We start from the raw sequence: 17,461 nt of genomic DNA, 5'->3' as shown, positions 1-17,461 counted from the left end.
CTGAAACCAATAATATATTATATGTTAATTGAATTTAAATAAAAATAAATAAATTAAAAAAAGATATTAGAGCCAAAATGTTAGATTAATTATGAGGGTTAAAGAAAAAGAATGAAGGATGATTCCAAGGCTCTTGCTTAAGTAATTGGGTGAATGTGGTTGCCAGTTATTGGGGTAGGGAGTAAAGGGTGAGGAACTTTATTTTTCTTCATAGCACTTAAACTCCTGCTTGACATATAGGCTCCTCCATTAAAATTGATTTTCCAGGAGTGGAGAGATTTTGTTTCTTTTGTTTGCTGCTGTATCCTGGGAACCTGAAAGAGTACCTGGTGTACAGTTGGTGCTCAATAAATATTTATTGAATGAAGTAGAATACAGGAATTGTACCACAAACCGTTCATTATCTGGGGGTTGATCAACTGATTTGTAGATTAACTGTCTTAAAAAATATGACTAGGCTTTTGAGAAAAAATGAAACCGAAAATCTGGAAAACTTCAACATATGAAATGTGTTTATCTTTTGGAATTACATACAATTTTATAGTTCCTCTTTTTCTTCATCAATCAAAAGTGTAATCTAAAATAATTGGCCCCTAAAACCTGTTTAGTATTTTATGTCCTGTTGTTAAAAGTTTGCAAATTTAAGTATGATAAATCTAGTGATTAAAATAGTATAATCTAAGTGCACATTGTATAAATAAAGCTTAGCATTCAGAAAATTAGAATTGTACATTTGAGGAAAAGGGGGTGGGTAGCATTAAATAAGTTTCATTACCATATGGAGTTGGAGAATGACTTTTTTGTTGTTTGATTAAGAGAAGTTAGGTTTTATTTTAATAATGTCATTGAATTGTTAAGCAAATCAGAAAAATGAAAAACTGAAGAAGTCCTCTTGTAGCTGATAAGACAGTACTGATTTGGTTCAGTTAGCAGTGGACTCTGTCTGATTTTATTTGAGCTAAATAAACAGAAATTTTCATTGAAGTTCTTCCAGTGGAAGGTTATTCTGATGTGTCATCTGATTAATTAGATTCAAACACACAAACATTAATAGTCACAGAGAGAAGTTAAATGGGAGGCTAGTGTTTGGCAGTCATCCCTTTGGTGAATATCAAGAGTTTATTAGTTATCAGAGCCAATATATAATGCTGGTGAAACTGATCTCCTGAAAATATAACGTTGAAAATAAAAAAAACGAATGGATGAATTATCTTTGTTTGTCAGGATTTGAAATATTTTATTTAATTTTTTCTCCCATTCTCTGTATTTCCCCATTTTATTAATTTGTTGTTTATTCTTCCATTGTGTTCTTAATGCAAATATAAGCATTTATAACTTTATTTTCTCCCCTTTTCACACAATAAGTAATATGCTGTATATACAGTTCTGCAGCTCATCAATATATTTTGCAGAGCTGTCCATACCCATATGCAGAGGTTTTCCTTATTTTTTACAGCTACATAGTATTCCATTATGTGAATCTACCATTGTCTATTCAGCCAGTCCCCTATTTCTGTATAGTTGTGTTATTTCTATCTTTTGCTGGACAAAATAATGCAGTAATGATTAACCTTGAACATTTGTCATTTTCCTTCCTTCCTTCCTTCCTTCCTTCCTTCCTTCTTTTTTAGAGAGAGAGAATGTGTGGGTATGTGAAGGGAGGGGAGAGGCAGAAAGAAAGGGCTCCCCCCTATTTGTTATTTCTTATTGTAATTTTCATACTTTATACTTTAGGGTAGATTCCCAGAAGAGTGATTGCTGGAGTGGGGGTTAAGGGGTGGGGGGGTTGCGTAGGTGGCTCAGTTGGTTAAGCGTCTGACTTTGGCTCAGGTCATGATCTCAGGATCCTGGGATCGAGCCTGCATTGGGCTCTGTGCTCCGTAGGGAGTCTGTAGTAGGGAGTCTCCCGCCCCTTCTGCCCCTCTGCCCACTCGCACTTGCTTTCTTTCTCTCTCTCAAATAAATAAATAAAATCTTAAAAAAATTCTTCTTAAAAAAAGAGTGATTGCTGGGTAAACTGGTGAATATATATGTAATTTGGTAGGTATTACATTCTTTAGAGGTTGGGCTATTTTGTTCTCCCTCTAGCAGTCTATGATATTGCTCATTTCTCCATAGTTTTTTCAACAAAGTGTGTATTGGACCTGATTTTTTGCCAGTATGATTAATGTTAAATGGTATTTCACTGTAGTTTTCATTTGTATTTTTACTATGAGTGAGGATGAACATCTCTTCATATGTTTAAAGGCTTTTCGTATTATCTGTGTGTGTGTGTGCTATCTATATCCTTTGCTTATTTTTCTATAAAGTTGGTATTTTTCTTTGATTTTGCAGCATCAGTAAAGAACTTTTTGTTGTTATGCTTTGCTTAAATATACCAGGAGTATACAAAACGCAGTAAATTTCGATTACTAAAACAAAGAAACCATTGTTTTTTAAGGAATGAAAGCTTTCAAACTTACCTTTTCATTATTTTAGTTGTAAAGGGATATGAATAAGCAGACATTTTAAAAGAATTTAAAAAATTTTATGTGAGGGGCTCCTGGGTGGCTCAGTCGGTTAAGCATCTGCCTTTGGCTCAGGTCGTGATCCCAGGGTCCTGGGATCGAGCCCCGCGTCAGGCTCCCTGCTCAGCAGGAGTCTGCTTTTCCCTCCTCCCCCACTTGTGTTCTCTCTCTCTCAAATAAATAAATAAATAAATAAATAAATAACATCTTTAAAAAATATTTCTATCAGGAGATTGATAATTTGAAATCAGAAGATTTGAGGGGGAATCCAGTAACATTAGACAAGTCTGCTTTATATACAAATAAAATTCTTAACAAATCAGAGGTTGTCAATATTTTAGTAAGTTCTTTACCTTAAAATATTATGGCATCTCTTCACATGTTTACATAATTTCCAGCATCAATACAACTAGTTTATGAATTTGTTGCAAAATATTATTGATAAGGACAATTGTTTAATATGGTTTTGGAAGCAGTTTAGAATTTTAGATGTTTATAACATAGTTTTAGTTTGGAATATGATATATGTGAATATTAACTAGGTCGTTGAGGAAAGGAAAGATTTTCTGATTCTTTACATCGTCAAAGTTGATAATTTGTAGTATTTGCTAATGGTATAATAATTGATTTAATCATATACCATAATCAAACTTTCAGCTGAAGGCAGCTTGAATAAATAAAATTAGTGAGTGGCTTATCTATGAAATTTGTAATTTGGGGTTGCGATGCTGAGCAATGATGATGTAAATTTGATTGGGGGAAATAGCAGAGATAGTTGGAGGGGGAAGACTTAGTAAAGATCAAAACTGAGTTACACACAGAGCTGAGCTTAAACACGTGAGACCCAAGGTGGTGATTAATAGGTTATTTCTTAGAGATTTGTGTTGCGGCAGTGGGAAAGAGGAGTAAAGCCATTTTAAAGTAGTATCTGCTGGAGTATTTAGAAAACAAAGACGACAGTTTGCTCAAAGATTCACCAGTATTGCATGGACTTTGTTCCAGTATTTGAATGAAGGAGAATTCAGGGACAATAATGAAATATTTTAATACTTTGGCTATTTTTAAAAAGCACTTTGTGATGTGTATCTGTAAATTATATTTATACTATATTTTCCATTTCTATATTTCTGCAGAATGGTAAATGTTTTCCCCTGAACTGCAGGTAGCTTAATATTTCTGCCACATCTGACCAGTCTTCTCTTATTCTGGTTAATTGACAGATGCCTGTTCTTTGTCTCTCTCTCTCTCTCTTTTTTTTTTTTTTAAATATTTTATTTATTTATTTGACAGAGAGAGAGAGAGACAGCCAGCGAGAGAGGGAACACAAGCAGGGGGAGTGGGAAAGGAAGAAGCAGGCTCCCAGTGGAGGAGCCCGATGTGGGGCTCGATCCCAGGACTCTGGGATCACGCCCTGAGCCAAAGGCAGACCCTTAATGACTGAGCCATCCAGGCGCCCCATTTTGTCTCTCTTCTTTTCTGATTTTCCCCTTGCCTTGTTCTAGAGAGGAATTAGACAATTTCTAAAAATCTGCATGATTTAAAAAATGCATGTAATAGATACATCAAAAATGGTGAGGAAATTGGTGTATGAGAAAACAAAGGTAGGAAGAAGACTTTGAAGTCAAGAGTGAGAGCAATTAAAAGATTCATATTTGAAGACCTGTACATTTTCTAAAGGTAGGCCATCAGCTTGGCCCTAGGCTTTCCAGCAGCTACTGCAAAAAAGAGACATGCTCTGTTATTTGAGTTATGGTGTTGTAAAATTAAAAAGTAGTTACTTAAGGAGAAGCACAGCTATTCTTGGTTGGGAGTAAGACCAGAGAACTGTTTCTCCCATATGTCCTCACAAAGAAGGCCCTGTATAATGTAACTTTAATATCCATATAGTAAATGCAGCAATATGTGACAGGCTGTTTCTTATATTGTCCTTTAGTGAAAGCATATGGCATAACCAAAATACAATTTAGTAAAGGCAGATCTGCAGGGAGCCAAAGGAATTCAGTTCTCTGCTGGTCTTGGCTTAATAAAGGCATAGATTTTGTAATACCTACACTGGAAGTTGAAAGTGCATTATCCCCTCGCCCTTTTCTTTTTTGATCATTGATCACTTTGAGAATCTTATGAACTTTATTTCCCTTTCCTTAGTAAAATGCATATGTATCCAGTCTCCATAATTTCTGATGTGGAAGAGTATATGCATTGCATGTATGCTGGTTAATTCTTCAGAAGTACTACTTTTCATACTTTTGATAGTTAAAAGAGTATTAGTAAGTTCAAGGTTATGTATTTTTTTTGTCTGTTTTTCTGAATGTGTCACCTGCCTATATTTTTAATAAAGCACAGGGCTATATATGCTTTAAAAGTAAATAAACCAGCTGTGGGTTGGATTAATACCTTTTTATGAAAGTTGAAGAGGCTGATACAAGCCACCTTATTCCTTCAGAAGACGTGGAGTGAGAGTATCCAAAGATAAGGGCTAAGCTTCTTCCTTAGAAGTAATTTGGGATGTATTCTAGCACTGAAATAAGTACTGTTAAGTCCACAATGATTTTATGTGGAATAATCTTAAATTTGATGTTAAAAAATAACCAACCCACCTTGGCCATTTAAAAAATTGCCAATGATGAAAGTAACCATAGATGCTTGCCTTAAGCAATACAATTTGGAATATACTGTCTGGAAAATATATGCCTTACTAAGGAGGTTATTTACCTGGAACCTACCCTGTTCTAGGTTTATAAATTAAAAAAAATTGAAGTATGTAACTCCAAGAGCATAGTGATTGATAAAAGAAATTTTTAAAAAATATTTTATTTATTTATTTGATAGAGAGTGAGCAAAAGAGAGAGCAGAAGCCGGGGGAGAGGCAGAGGGAGAGGGAGAAGCAAACTCCCTGCTGAGCAGGGAGCCTGATGCGGGGCTTGATTCCAGGACCCTGGGATCATGACCTGAGCCCAAGGCAGACGCTGAACCAACTGAGCCACCCAGGTGCCTGAATGATAACAGAAATTTAAGCATGTGATATATATTTGTATAACTAAAATTTAGAACTTTGAAACACACATTATCTGGTGAAACATTCAAGTGAAAAAGATTTCTCACGTTGCAACCAACTGGATTACCTACCTTAATGTGATTTATGATGGTGCATGTGGATTGGAACTCTGTTACAAATACCTGCCTTTCAGTCTTGAAGATAATCACATTCATGTACCATGCACTGTAGTGAATTTACCTTTAATCACTACTGTGGTTTGATAATCAAGATTGATCAGTGCGGGGCGCCTGGGTGGCACAGTCGTTAAGCGTCTGCCTTCGGCTCAGGGCGTGATCCCAGCTTTCTGGGATTGAGCCCCACATCAGGCTCTTCCACTATGAGCCTGCTTCTTCCTCTCCCACTCCCCCTGCTTGTGTTCCCTCTCTCGCGGGCTGTCTCTGTCAAATAAATAAATAAATTAAAAAAAAAAAAAAGATTGATCAGTGGATTAAAGCAAAAGTAAAAACAATGAGAACAATAACTTTTTTTTTTAAGAACAGTTCTGTCATTTTTTGAGTTTTTAGAGGCTTCTAGTGTTTAGAATGCTAGATTAATGTTCTCTTGTATGTTAGATAAATGATGAGGGCCATTTGCCAAAAAATAATGATTTGGCTTAAAATACAAGCTCTTTTGCTCTATTTGTTTTTGATTAAGAAGCTGTGGAGTAACACAGGCTTCTAATTTTAATTGTGCTTTTATATACTTGGAACATGACAAACTGAAAAGTACATCTTTTGGCACTGTGTTGTCTAATGGAGTACTGACATCTTGTAGTATGTTGCAAGCCAGGTGTCTTTGCTTCTATTGTTCTCAGTATCTCTATTTTTGAAACTTGTTTCTTTGTTTTTCTCTTTGCAGATTGTACCTTCATTTCTTTCCTCATTTTTGTGCTTGCTTTTGTTTTTGTACTCCCTCTTATTTCCTGTAATTTAGAACTTTAAAACACATTATTCCCCGAAACATCTAAGCTGATAAGAATTATCACAGCGCAGCTAACTTCCACTTGCTGGGATAGCTCTACTGCCAATAAACAATAAAATTCTAAAGGTATTGACATAAAATGTGATCTTATCAAGCAATAGAAATGAGTAAAAACAGCAGACATTGAGGTTGACTGAATCTATGTTATGAAACATTTTTGGTATGGAGTTTGATTTTGGGAAAGACGTGTTTGTGTAACATATTTAAAAAAAAGGAAAGGGGCCACCTGGGTGGCGGCTCAGATGGTTAAGTGTCTGCCTTTGACTCAGGCAATGATCTCCAGGTCCTGGGATCGAGCCCTATGTCTGGCTTCCAGCTCAGCAGGGAGTCTGCTTCTCCCTCTCCCTCTGCTTCTCCCCTGCTCATGCTCTCTCTCTTTAATCTGTCTCAAATGAATAAATAAGATCTTAAAAAAAAAAAAAGGAAAGGAATAAGGGAACTAGACAAGCTGTTTTTGATGAGGTAGAAGAATTTCTTGACATTTGTAAGGAAGAAGTGTACAATGAAGATCTTTTGGCATTGGAGTAGCAAAAGTAAGAGGAAAGTGAAATGAGAAGAGCTCTTGAAATCCAAAGAAAAATAGGTTATTAGAAGCATTTTAAATGGTAAATGTGGCTGTGACTATATGCATTATTTGCTTTTTTAAAAATTAAAGTTTTCATTTTGATATAATTGCAGATTCACATGCAGTTTTTGGGAATAATACACAGATCCCTTGTACCTTTATCCAGTTTCCTACAATGGTAACATTTGACAAAACTGTAGTACACTGTATAATGACCAGATATTGACATTGTGTCTTCAAGGTCAAGCTTTAGAATGTTTCCATCACTACGGGGATCCCTTACATTGCCTTTTCACGGACACAACCACTTTCTTTTTGTCTCCATCCTTTCTTTAGCCCCTGACAAACACTAATCTGTCCTCCATTTCTGTAATTTTGTCATTTCAAGAATATTATATAAATGGAATCAAACAATATACGATTTGGAATTTGCACTTCTCATGAAGCATTAATTCCCTGGAGATTCATCCCAGCTGGTGTATCTATAGTTTGTTCCTTTTTATTGCTGAGTAGTATTCCACGGGATAGCTGTGCCACAGTTTGTTTAGTTATTCACCCATTGAAGAAGATCTGGGTTGTTTCCAGTTTTTGACTATTAAAAGTAAAGCTGTTATAAACATTCGTGTAAAGGTTTTTGTGTGAACATATGTTTTCATTTCTTTTGGGTGTATACCTAGGCATGGAATTGCTGGGGCATATGGTAACTCTATGTTTAACTTTTTGAGGAACTGCCAAACTTATTTTCCAAACTGTCTGTACCATTTTACATTCCCACCAGCAGTGTGTGAGGGTTCGATTTTCTCCAGATCCTTGCTAGCATTTGGTATTGTCACTGTTGTATTTTAGTTATTCTGATAACGTGTATAGTAATATCTCATTGTGGTTTTAATTTGCATTTCCCTAATTGCTAATTATGTTGAACATATTTTCATATGCTTATTTGCCATATGTATATCCACTTTGTTGAATTGCCACTTCATGTCTTTTGCCCATTTTCTAATTAGATGTTTTTTTAATGTTGAGTTTTTGAGAACTCTTGATGTATTGCAGATACTAGTCTTTTGTTGATATGTGGTTTACAGGTAGTTTATTCCACTCCGTAGCTTGCCTTTTTACTCTCTTAACAGGATCTTTTGCAGATCAGAAGTTTTTAATTTTGATGAGGTCTAATTGATCAATTTTTCCTTGTATGAATCATGTTTTTGATGTCAATTCTAACAACTCTTTGCCTGGCCCTAGATCTTGAAGATTGTCTTCTGTTTTTCTTTCTCTAAAAGTTTTATAGTTTTGCTAAAATGTAATATCTATGATCTATTTTGAGTTAATTTTTGTAATTTTGTAATTTTTGTATAAGGGGTGAGACTTACTTCAAAGATTTTGTTTTTGTTTTTGCCTATGGATGTCCAATTGCTCTAGTACCATTTATTGAAAAGGTTGTTTTTCCCCTACCGAGCAGCTTTTGCACCTTTGTCAGAATTTCTTGTGGGGGGTACCTGGGTGGCTCAGTAGGTTAAGCATCTGACTCTTTTTTTCTTTTTTTCTAGATTTACCTATTTTTAGAGAGAGAGAGAGCATGAGTGGGAGGGATGGTGGGAGAGGGAGAGAGAATCCCAAGCGGACTCTGTGCTGAGCTCAGAGCCCAACGTGGCGCTTGATATCACGACCCATGAGATCATGACCTGAGTTGAAATCAAGTCTGCCACTTAACTGACTGCACCACCCAGGTGCCCCTAAGCATCCCACTCTTGATTTCAGCTCAGGTCATGATCTCAAGGTCGTGAGATTGAACCCTGCATTGAGTCCTGGATTGGGCTCTGCTCTGGGCATGGAGCCTGCTTAAGATTCTCTGTCTCCCTCTCCCTCCTTTCCCCCCCACTCATGCTTGCTCTCTTTCTCTCTAAAACAACAACAACAACAACAACAACAACAACAGCCACAACAACAACAATTTTCTTGGGCATTATTGGTGTGGGTCTATTTCTAGATTCTCTCTTTCATGTTGATCTATGGGTCTGTCCTTCTGCTAATATCAGTCTTGATTACTGTCTTGACATTGGGTAGACTAATTCCTCCCACTTTAATCTTCTTTTTCAAAAGTTTTAGCTAATTTAGTTCCTTTGTTTTTCCATGTAAAATTTAGAATACTCTTGTCTATATCTACAAAAATATCTTGCTGAGATTTTGATAGGAATTAGATTAAGCCTCTACATCCCTTTATAGAGAATTGACATCTTTACTTCATGAGTCTTTCAGTCCACAAGGATGGAATGTCTCTCAATGTATTTAGCTCTCTTTAGGCTTCTTCTCATCAGCATTATGTAGTGGTTAACATACAAAGTGAATATGTGTTTTGTTAGAAAAGTGATTGTAAATGGTATTATATTTAAAATTTTGGTGTTGTGTTCATTGCTAGTATATAGACATATAATTATTCTTTTGTATGTTTATCTTATCTCTTTGTGACTGCTGAACTCACTGGTATAGGAGTAGATTCCTTGGAGTTTTCTATGTAGATAATAGTGCCATCTACAAATAGGGGTTGTTTTAGTTCTTCTTTTTTGATCTGTATGCCTTTTCTTTCATTTTCTTTCACTGGCTAGAACTTCTAGAACTATGTTGAATAAGACTGGTGAAAGTGGACATCTTTGCCTTTTTCCTTATCTTAGAAAGCATTCAGGTTTTCTCCCAGTAAATATGGCATTTTAAGGTTTTTGCAGATGCTTTTTTTGAAGTTGAGAAAGTTCCCTTCTATTCCTATTTTCTGAGAATTTTGTCATAAAAGAATGTTGAATTTTGTGCAGTGCTTTTACTGCATTGATTATATATTCATGTGATTTTTCGTCTTTACCCTGCTGGATTATATTGACTCATTGAATATTGAATGAGCCTGCTTCCCTGAAATAAACCTAACTTAGTCATTGTGTATATTTCTTTTTCTTTCTTTCTTTCTTTCTTTCTTTCTTTCTTTCTTTCTTTCTTTCTTTCTTTCTTTCTTTCTTTCTTTTTCTTTTCTTTCTTTCTTTCTTTCTTTCTTTCTTTCTTTCTTTCTTTCTTTCTTTCCCTTTCTTTCTTTCTTTCTTTCTCTTTCTTTCCTTCCTTCTTTCTTTCTTTCTTTCTTTCTTTCTTTCTCTTTCTTTCTTTCCTCTTCTTTTCTTTTTAAGATTTTATTTATTTGAGAGAGAAAGAGAGAGCACAAACAGGGGAAGGTCAGCGGGAGAGGGGAGGCAGGCTCCCTGCTGAACACGGAGACTGATGTGGGGCTCCATCCCAGGACCCTGGGATCATGCCCCGAGCTGAAGGCAGACCCTTAACCGATTGAGCCACCCAGACACCCCATGTATATTTCTTTTTATGTACTGCTGAGTTTTGTTTGCCGGTACAGATCTTTCTTGACTTATGATGGGGTTATGTCCCAGGAAAATACCAAAAGTTGAAAATGCATTTAAAATACACTTAACCTACCTAATGTCATAGCTTAGGGCTAACCTGCCTTAAATATGCTCAGGAAACTTAACATTAGCTTACAGTTGGGCAATGTCATCTAATTCTGTTTTATAATAAAGTGTTGAATTTCTCATGTAATTTGTTGAATACTGTACTGAACGTGAGAAACAGAATGGTTGTGTGGGTTCAGAGTGGTCGTAAATGTATTGGTTGTTTATACTCATGATTGCATGGCTGACCGGAGCTGCAACTCACTGTTTCTGCCCAGCATCCATAAATGAGTGTTGTACTGCATATCACTTGCCTGGGAAAAGATCAAAATTCAAAATCTGAAGTATGGTTTCTACTGAATGCGTATTGTTTTGCAGTATTGAGTAAAGCTGAAAAATTGTAAGTCAAACCATCGTAAGGTGGGGACTGTATTTCTTAGGGATTTTTGTGTTTATGAGGGCTATTGGTCTGTAGTTTTATTTATTTATTTATATACTTACTTACTGTCTTCTGGTTTTGATGATAGGGCAATACTAGCTTCCTAAAATTATTTGGGAAGTGTTTCCTCCCTCTTCTATTTTCTGGAAGAGATTTTAGAATTGATGTTAATTCTGCTTTAAACAATTTGTAGAATTCTCCAGTGAAACCATCTAGGTCTAAAGATTCCTTTTTTGGGATATTTTTAAATTACAAATTCATTTTTCTTTATAGTTCTAGGGCTATATAAATTACTATTTTGTATTGAGTGAATTGTGATAGTTTGTGATTTTCTAGGAATTGTTTATTTTATCTAAGTTGTTAAATTTATGTTAAAAGAGTTCTTTTTCATTATCTTTCTGATGCTGCAAGGTGTGTGGTGATATCTCTGGTTTCATTCCTTATATTGGTAATTTGTATCTTCTCTTTTTTTCTTTGTGACATATTTGTCAATTTTATTTATCTTTTCAAAGAACCAGATTTTTTCATTGATTTTTTTTTTGCTATTTTTCTGTTTTTAATTTTATTGATATTCTGTCCTTATCTTTATTATTTCCTTCCTGCTGCTTGTCATTTAAATTTATTTTTACTCGTTAGGTTCTTGAGGCATAGGAGCTTAGATTACTGATGTGAGTAATCTCTAATGTATGCATTTAAAGCTGTAAGTTCCCTCTCAGCATTAGTTTACCTGTGTCCCATAAATTTTGGTATGTTGTATTTTCATTTTCATTCAGCTTAGTGTATTTTTTGATTTCTCTTTAGACTTCCTGTTTGACCCATGAATTATTTAGAAGTGTGTTGTTTACTTTCCAAGGGTATATCCTGTTATCCTGTTATTATTGATTTCTAGATTGATTCCATTTTGGTTGGAGAACATATTATGTTTGATTTCAGTTCTTTTGAATTTGTTGGGTTTGTTTTATGGCCCATAGTATGGTCTTTCTTGGTATATATTCTGTGCACACTTTAAGAGAATGTGCATTCCACCCTGTTGGATAGAGTGTTTTACAAACATTCAGTAGATCACATTGGTTGGTTGTGTTGTTATGTTCTGTATCCTTGCTGATTTTTTTTGTCTATTTCTGTCAGTTGTTGAGAGGGATGTTGAAGTCTCTTAAGTATAATTGTGGAATTGTCTATTTCTCCTTTGAGATCTGTCGTTTTTTCTCTCACATGTTTAGCAGCTCTGTTGTTTGATACTTACACATTTAGAGTGCTATATCTTCTTAGTAGATTGAGCATTTCTTTTCTTTTTTTTAAGATTTTATTTATTTATTTATTTGAGAGAGAGACACACACAGAGCATGTGTGTGCAAGTGAACGGTGGGGGAGGAACAGAGGGAGAGGGACAAGCAGACACCATGCTGAGCTTGAAGCCCAGAATGGGGCTCAATTCCAGGACCCTAAGACCGTGACCTGAGCTGAGATCAAGAGTCAGACACTTAACTGACTGAGCCATCCAGGCACCCCATTCTTACTGGATTGAGCATTTCATTATATAATGACCTTCTTTGCTATGAAGTCTACTTTATCTGATATAATAGAGTTAAAATTAATGTTTGGATGATATATTATTTTTCATCCTTTTATTTTTAACTGGCCTCTGTCATTATATTTGAAGTGATTTTCATATTGATAGCATATAGTTGTATCGTGTTTTTTAATTCACTCTTTCAGTTTCTGCCTGGTGTATTTAGAACATTTACATTTTATGTATAATTGATATGGTAAGGCTTAACTACTGTTTTATTTGTTGTTTTCTGTTTATTCTCTCCTTTTTTGTTTCTCTGTTTTTCATGCCTTCCTTTGAGTTACTTGAATATTTTTATAGAATTCCATTTTGATTTATAAATAGTGTTTTTGGGGGTACCTTTTTGTATAGCTTTTTTGGTGGCTTCTCTAGGTGTTAACGTTATTTATATATAACTTATCATAGTTTACTAGTGACTTCGTGTTACCAGTTTAAGTGAAGTGTAGAAATCTTACCTCCCTTTATGTCCCTTTATTCTTCTTTATTTATAATATAATTCTCTTAAATATTTCCTCTACAAGCATGTAGAACCACATCAGTGTTTTAATTTTTGCTTCAAGCAGCAAATCTAATTTAGAAAACTTAACAGAAGTAAAGCCTATTGTATTTATCCATATTTTTGCTAGCTGTGTTGTTTTTTCCTTTCTGATGTTCCAAGATTTTTTTTTTTTGATCATTTCCTTTCTGTTTAGAGCACTTCCTGTAGACATTCCTTTGTAGTAGGCCTGCAGGCAACAAATTGTCTTTACATGAGAATGGCTCAGTTTTCCTTCACATGAACATGTCTTGAGGATATTTCTGCTGGGTGTGGGATTCTGGTTTGACAATTCTTTTATTTCAGCAAGCGTTGTGCGACTTTTTTCTGGCCTCCATGGTTTCTCATGAGAATTTGCTGTCATTCAAGTTGTTTGTTCTCCATAGTAAAGGTGTCATTTTTCTATGGCTACTTACAGTATTTTTTCTTTGTCTTTAGTTTTCAGGAGTTTAATTACTATGTGTTTTGGTGTGGATTTCTTTGGGTTTATTCTGTTAGGGATTCACTGAGCTTCTTGAGTCTGTTGGTATATGTCCCTTACCAGCTTGGGGTTTTTATCCATTATTTCTTCAAGTACTTTCTCACCCCACTTTCTTTCTATTCTCCTTCTGGGACTCTGGTGACAAAAATGTTGGGTCTTTTGTTACAGTCCAACAGCCCCTGAGGATCTGTTTATTTCTTCCAGTTCCCCCCCCCCACATGTTCAGATAATGTAATTTCTATTGTTCTGTGTTTTGATTCACTAATTCTTTACTCTGTTCCTTTCATTCTGCTCTTGAGCCTGTCCACTGAGTTTTTATATTTGTTTTTGTATTTTTCAGTTCTAAACTCTACATTTGGTTATATTTTCCTCTTTTTTTTTCTTTTTCTGAAGCTTTCAATCCTTTTGTTTCAAGCATGTTCATAATTGTTTGTTGAAACATTTTTATCATGAGTGCTTTCAAATCTTCATCAGAGAATTCTAACATCATGTCAACTCAGTTTTGGCATCTAATGATTGTCTTTTTTCATTAGTTTGACAACTTCCTGGTTCTTGGTATGAAGAATGATTTTTAATTGAAACTTGTATATTTTCATATTATGTTATGAGACTGGCTCTCATTTAAACCTACTCTTTTATCTGGTTTTCTTTGACACTACTCTGGCAGGAGAAGGTGTGGATTACTGCTTCACTACTGCTAGGTAGAGGTGGATGCCCATGTTTCCCACTTGGCCTCTGTTGACACGTGAGAGGGGCTCCTAATTATTGCTGGAGATGGGAGTTCAGGCTCCATACATGGTCTGTGCTAACACCATGGTGTGGGAGAGGGGGTTGTAGTATCTGGTTGTGAAGAAAGTCCCAGCTCCCTTCTTGGCCTTCTCTGACACCCTGACTGGGTTGTTGGGTGCTTTGTTATCACCTCGTGAAGGTGCAAGTCTAGACTCCCTCTCTGTTTGTGTTGGTGTGCACGTGGCCACAGTTCTTTTTTTTTTTTTTTTTTAAAGATTTTATTTATTTATTTGACAGAGAGAGAGGCAGCAAGAGAGGGAACACAAGCAGGGGGAGAAGCAGGCTTCTCCCAGAATGCTGGGATCGTGACCTGAGCCGAAGGCAGACACTTAACAACTGAGCCACCCAGGCGCCCCCACAGTTCTTTTCTGTGGTGTTTGTCTGGAATGGAACAGTGACTGCGTGAATGTTTTCTGTCTTGGTAGGCTACCCCTTTTGGCTAGGGAGAGCAGGCTTTTGTTGGGATTTGTTTTGTTTGTACCTGTTCGTGTTTCTGGATTGCCAGTCTATTTAGTTTGAAGTCTGGGATAGGAGGCCAAAAAGAAAACCCAGGAAACTTACCACTGTTGTTCCTTTGGCCCTGAGGTTCCAAGCCAGTCTGTCTTTTCCTTTCCATCTTTCAGATTCTTTAATGTTTGTTTTCTGTATAATTTCTGGAGTTTTTAGTTATGCTTAGTGGGAGGAATAGGAAAAACTATGTTTGCTCCATCTTCCAGGATGAGAAAGTTCCATTTTTTAAATTTTCAAATTATTTTTCTTTTTGTAAATATGGTGTATATTTATTAGTAAGAATAACATCAAGCAGTATAGAAGAGTATAAAGGTGACACAAATACAAACAGGCAAAAATCTGTTTCTGAGAACTAACTGTCATTAACTTTAGGTAATCATCGTCCCAGATCAACATCACTTCACATAAATATACAAACAGAAGGGTGAGTAGAAGAAAATAATTTTCATAAAAAATTGGATATACTGTAATGCTATTTCTAAAAAAAGTATTAAATGTAATCCTACTTGAAGAGGAAACTCGAATGCAGCTTATGAAATTACTGAATTTCAGGTAATTTTTTTTTTTAAATCAGAAATGATGTTCATTTTTTAATCTCTCTTAAGAAGGTAAAAAGTCAGTTTCTGTCTTTGTAATTTAAAAAACTCACCTTTGGTGGTGCCTGGGTGGTTCAGTCAGTTAAGTGTCTTTGGCTCAGGTCATGATCTCGGAGTCCCAGGATTGAGTCCCACGTTGGGCTCCCTGCTCAGCGGGAAGCCTGCTTCTCCCTCTCCCACTCTCCCTGCTTGTGTTCCCTCTCTCGCTGCCTCTCTCTCTGTCAAATAAATAAATAAATAAAATCTTTAAAAAAAAAAAAAAAAGAACTGTGGCCACGTGCACATCACGTGGGGGGGTCTGTTTCTGCCCTTCCTCCTGCTGCACCTCTCTCTCTTTCTTGCTCTCTCTCTCAAATAAATAAATAAAATCCTTAAAAAAAATAAAAAAACTCACAATTTTAGACAATATTAATTGATTTCCCACTGTGAAAGAAAAAGAAAATTAGTGCTTTTTCTTTTTTCAAAACAGCTTTATTGAGATATAATTCAGATACCATAAAATTCACCCACTTAAAATGTACAATTCCATGGTTTTTAGTATATTCTCAGGCTACATAATTTCTCCAGAGAAAAGTCCCTTGATACCTTGCCTAGGGTTAAGTATTTGGCTGCTGGAATATCCATTTATGGGGTGAATGTGTAAGGGTTTGACTGTTATGTATTCAGTCTTTCAATTAATCTGTTTGTTTTGAGTGCTTCTGCTATTCTTGGCATTCTGAATCCTGACCTTCTCCATGGTTTATGGCTGGTACTCCGACTCCTTTTTGGATTTCATTCCTTTGGCAAATACTCAAGGCTGTTTTTTGTACTACTCTACTTCATCCTTACTGCTGTTTATCAGCTTTTGCATTCCAGAAATTTGTTGCTGTTTCTTGTTAGCCACAGACTCTTTTTTTGTTCCTGGAGTAACAGGTTTGTACCTTTCCCTTTAATGGGGTCTCAGGAGGGAGGAAGATAAACGCACATGGTTGTCTCATCACAATGGCGTGGAAGCCTGGAAGCCAGAGTTCCTCATGCTGGCTTGTTGTTACACTCTAGGTTGAAGTCAGTATACCGTAAGTAGTAGATAGTTACTAGATTTTTTTTTTAATGAAGGAAAACTCCGAGGATTTTCCATAGCCGCTAACTGTCCTGTCCCATCTCCCATCCCCCATTTTTCAGTACTCTTTGTACAGTGCGAGGGCTTCTCCCATTTATGTGGCTCTCTCCCTTTCTCCTCAATTTCCTCCCACATTTTTTTTCTCAGTCTCTCTCTCCCCTCACTTGTACACAGCCCGTTGTTTCTCACCTGATCTGCTGCAGTTCTCTCTGTGCGTGAGCCTCCCGTAGCCGCAGTCTTGCGGACTCATTCATACATGTGCCCCTGTTTGTATGTCTTCTTTTTCTTTCATATTTTGTAACAAGTATATTGGTTTACATGATTTGCCTTTAAACTTTATTATTTTCCATTTTATGTGAAATTACTTAATGTCATACCTGTGAGCCTGTGACAATTCCTAGCCAATTCATTTAACATTTCCTTTTGTTAATTAAGTAACTTTTATGTACCAGGTACTTTATTTTTAAACTATAATGGCTTTTAATTACTTCAATGTTTTATAAGTTTATTGTAAAAAAAAAAACCAATTTAAAAGTATATGAGTATCATTCCTTTTCTTCCCTGCCCTAAACTCACCTCTTCAAAGCATTATTAACAGTTTGATGTATAATTTTCTAGACTTTTTTCTATGCTTATATAAGCATGTTTATATACATACATTCTTTTAAAAAATTAATTAATTAATTAATTAACTAACTAACTAATTAATTAATTAATTTTACAGAGAGAGCACAAGCAGCGGGAGCAGCAGGCAGAGGGAGAGGGAGAAGCAGGCTCCTGCAGAGCAGGGAGCCTGATATGGGGCTCAGTCCCAGGACCCTGGGATCATGACTTGAGCTGAAGGCAGACAATTAACTGACTGAGCCACCCAGGCACCCCTCACATTCTCATGTACATGTACAGTCTTACAGTTTTCTT

The 17,461-nt window shown here is 35.9% G+C and overlaps 1 protein-coding gene across 5 annotated transcripts in view; it reads left to right on the top strand.

Annotated features, from left to right (window-relative positions):
- The window catches only part of EXOC6B (exocyst complex component 6B), a 600,511-nt gene that overhangs the window by 37,274 nt on the left and 545,776 nt on the right, over positions 1 to 17,461 (top strand). The window contains exon 3 of one of the 5 annotated variants that reach the window (XM_044392302.3): positions 15,221 to 15,272. The exons of the other annotated variants lie outside the window; for them this stretch is intronic. Coding sequence (XP_044248237.2) covers positions 15,221 to 15,272 — 52 coding nt within the window. The remainder of the gene's footprint in view (positions 1 to 15,220; positions 15,273 to 17,461) is intronic. 5 annotated transcript variants of the gene reach the window in all.

Source organism: Ursus arctos, unplaced genomic scaffold (assembly GCF_023065955.2).
Source record: "Ursus arctos isolate Adak ecotype North America unplaced genomic scaffold, UrsArc2.0 scaffold_8, whole genome shotgun sequence".
Classification (NCBI taxonomy): Eukaryota; Metazoa; Chordata; class Mammalia; order Carnivora; family Ursidae; genus Ursus; species Ursus arctos.
The sequence above is the reverse complement of the archived record's forward strand: the minus strand, read 5'-3'. Positions and strand labels throughout refer to the sequence as shown.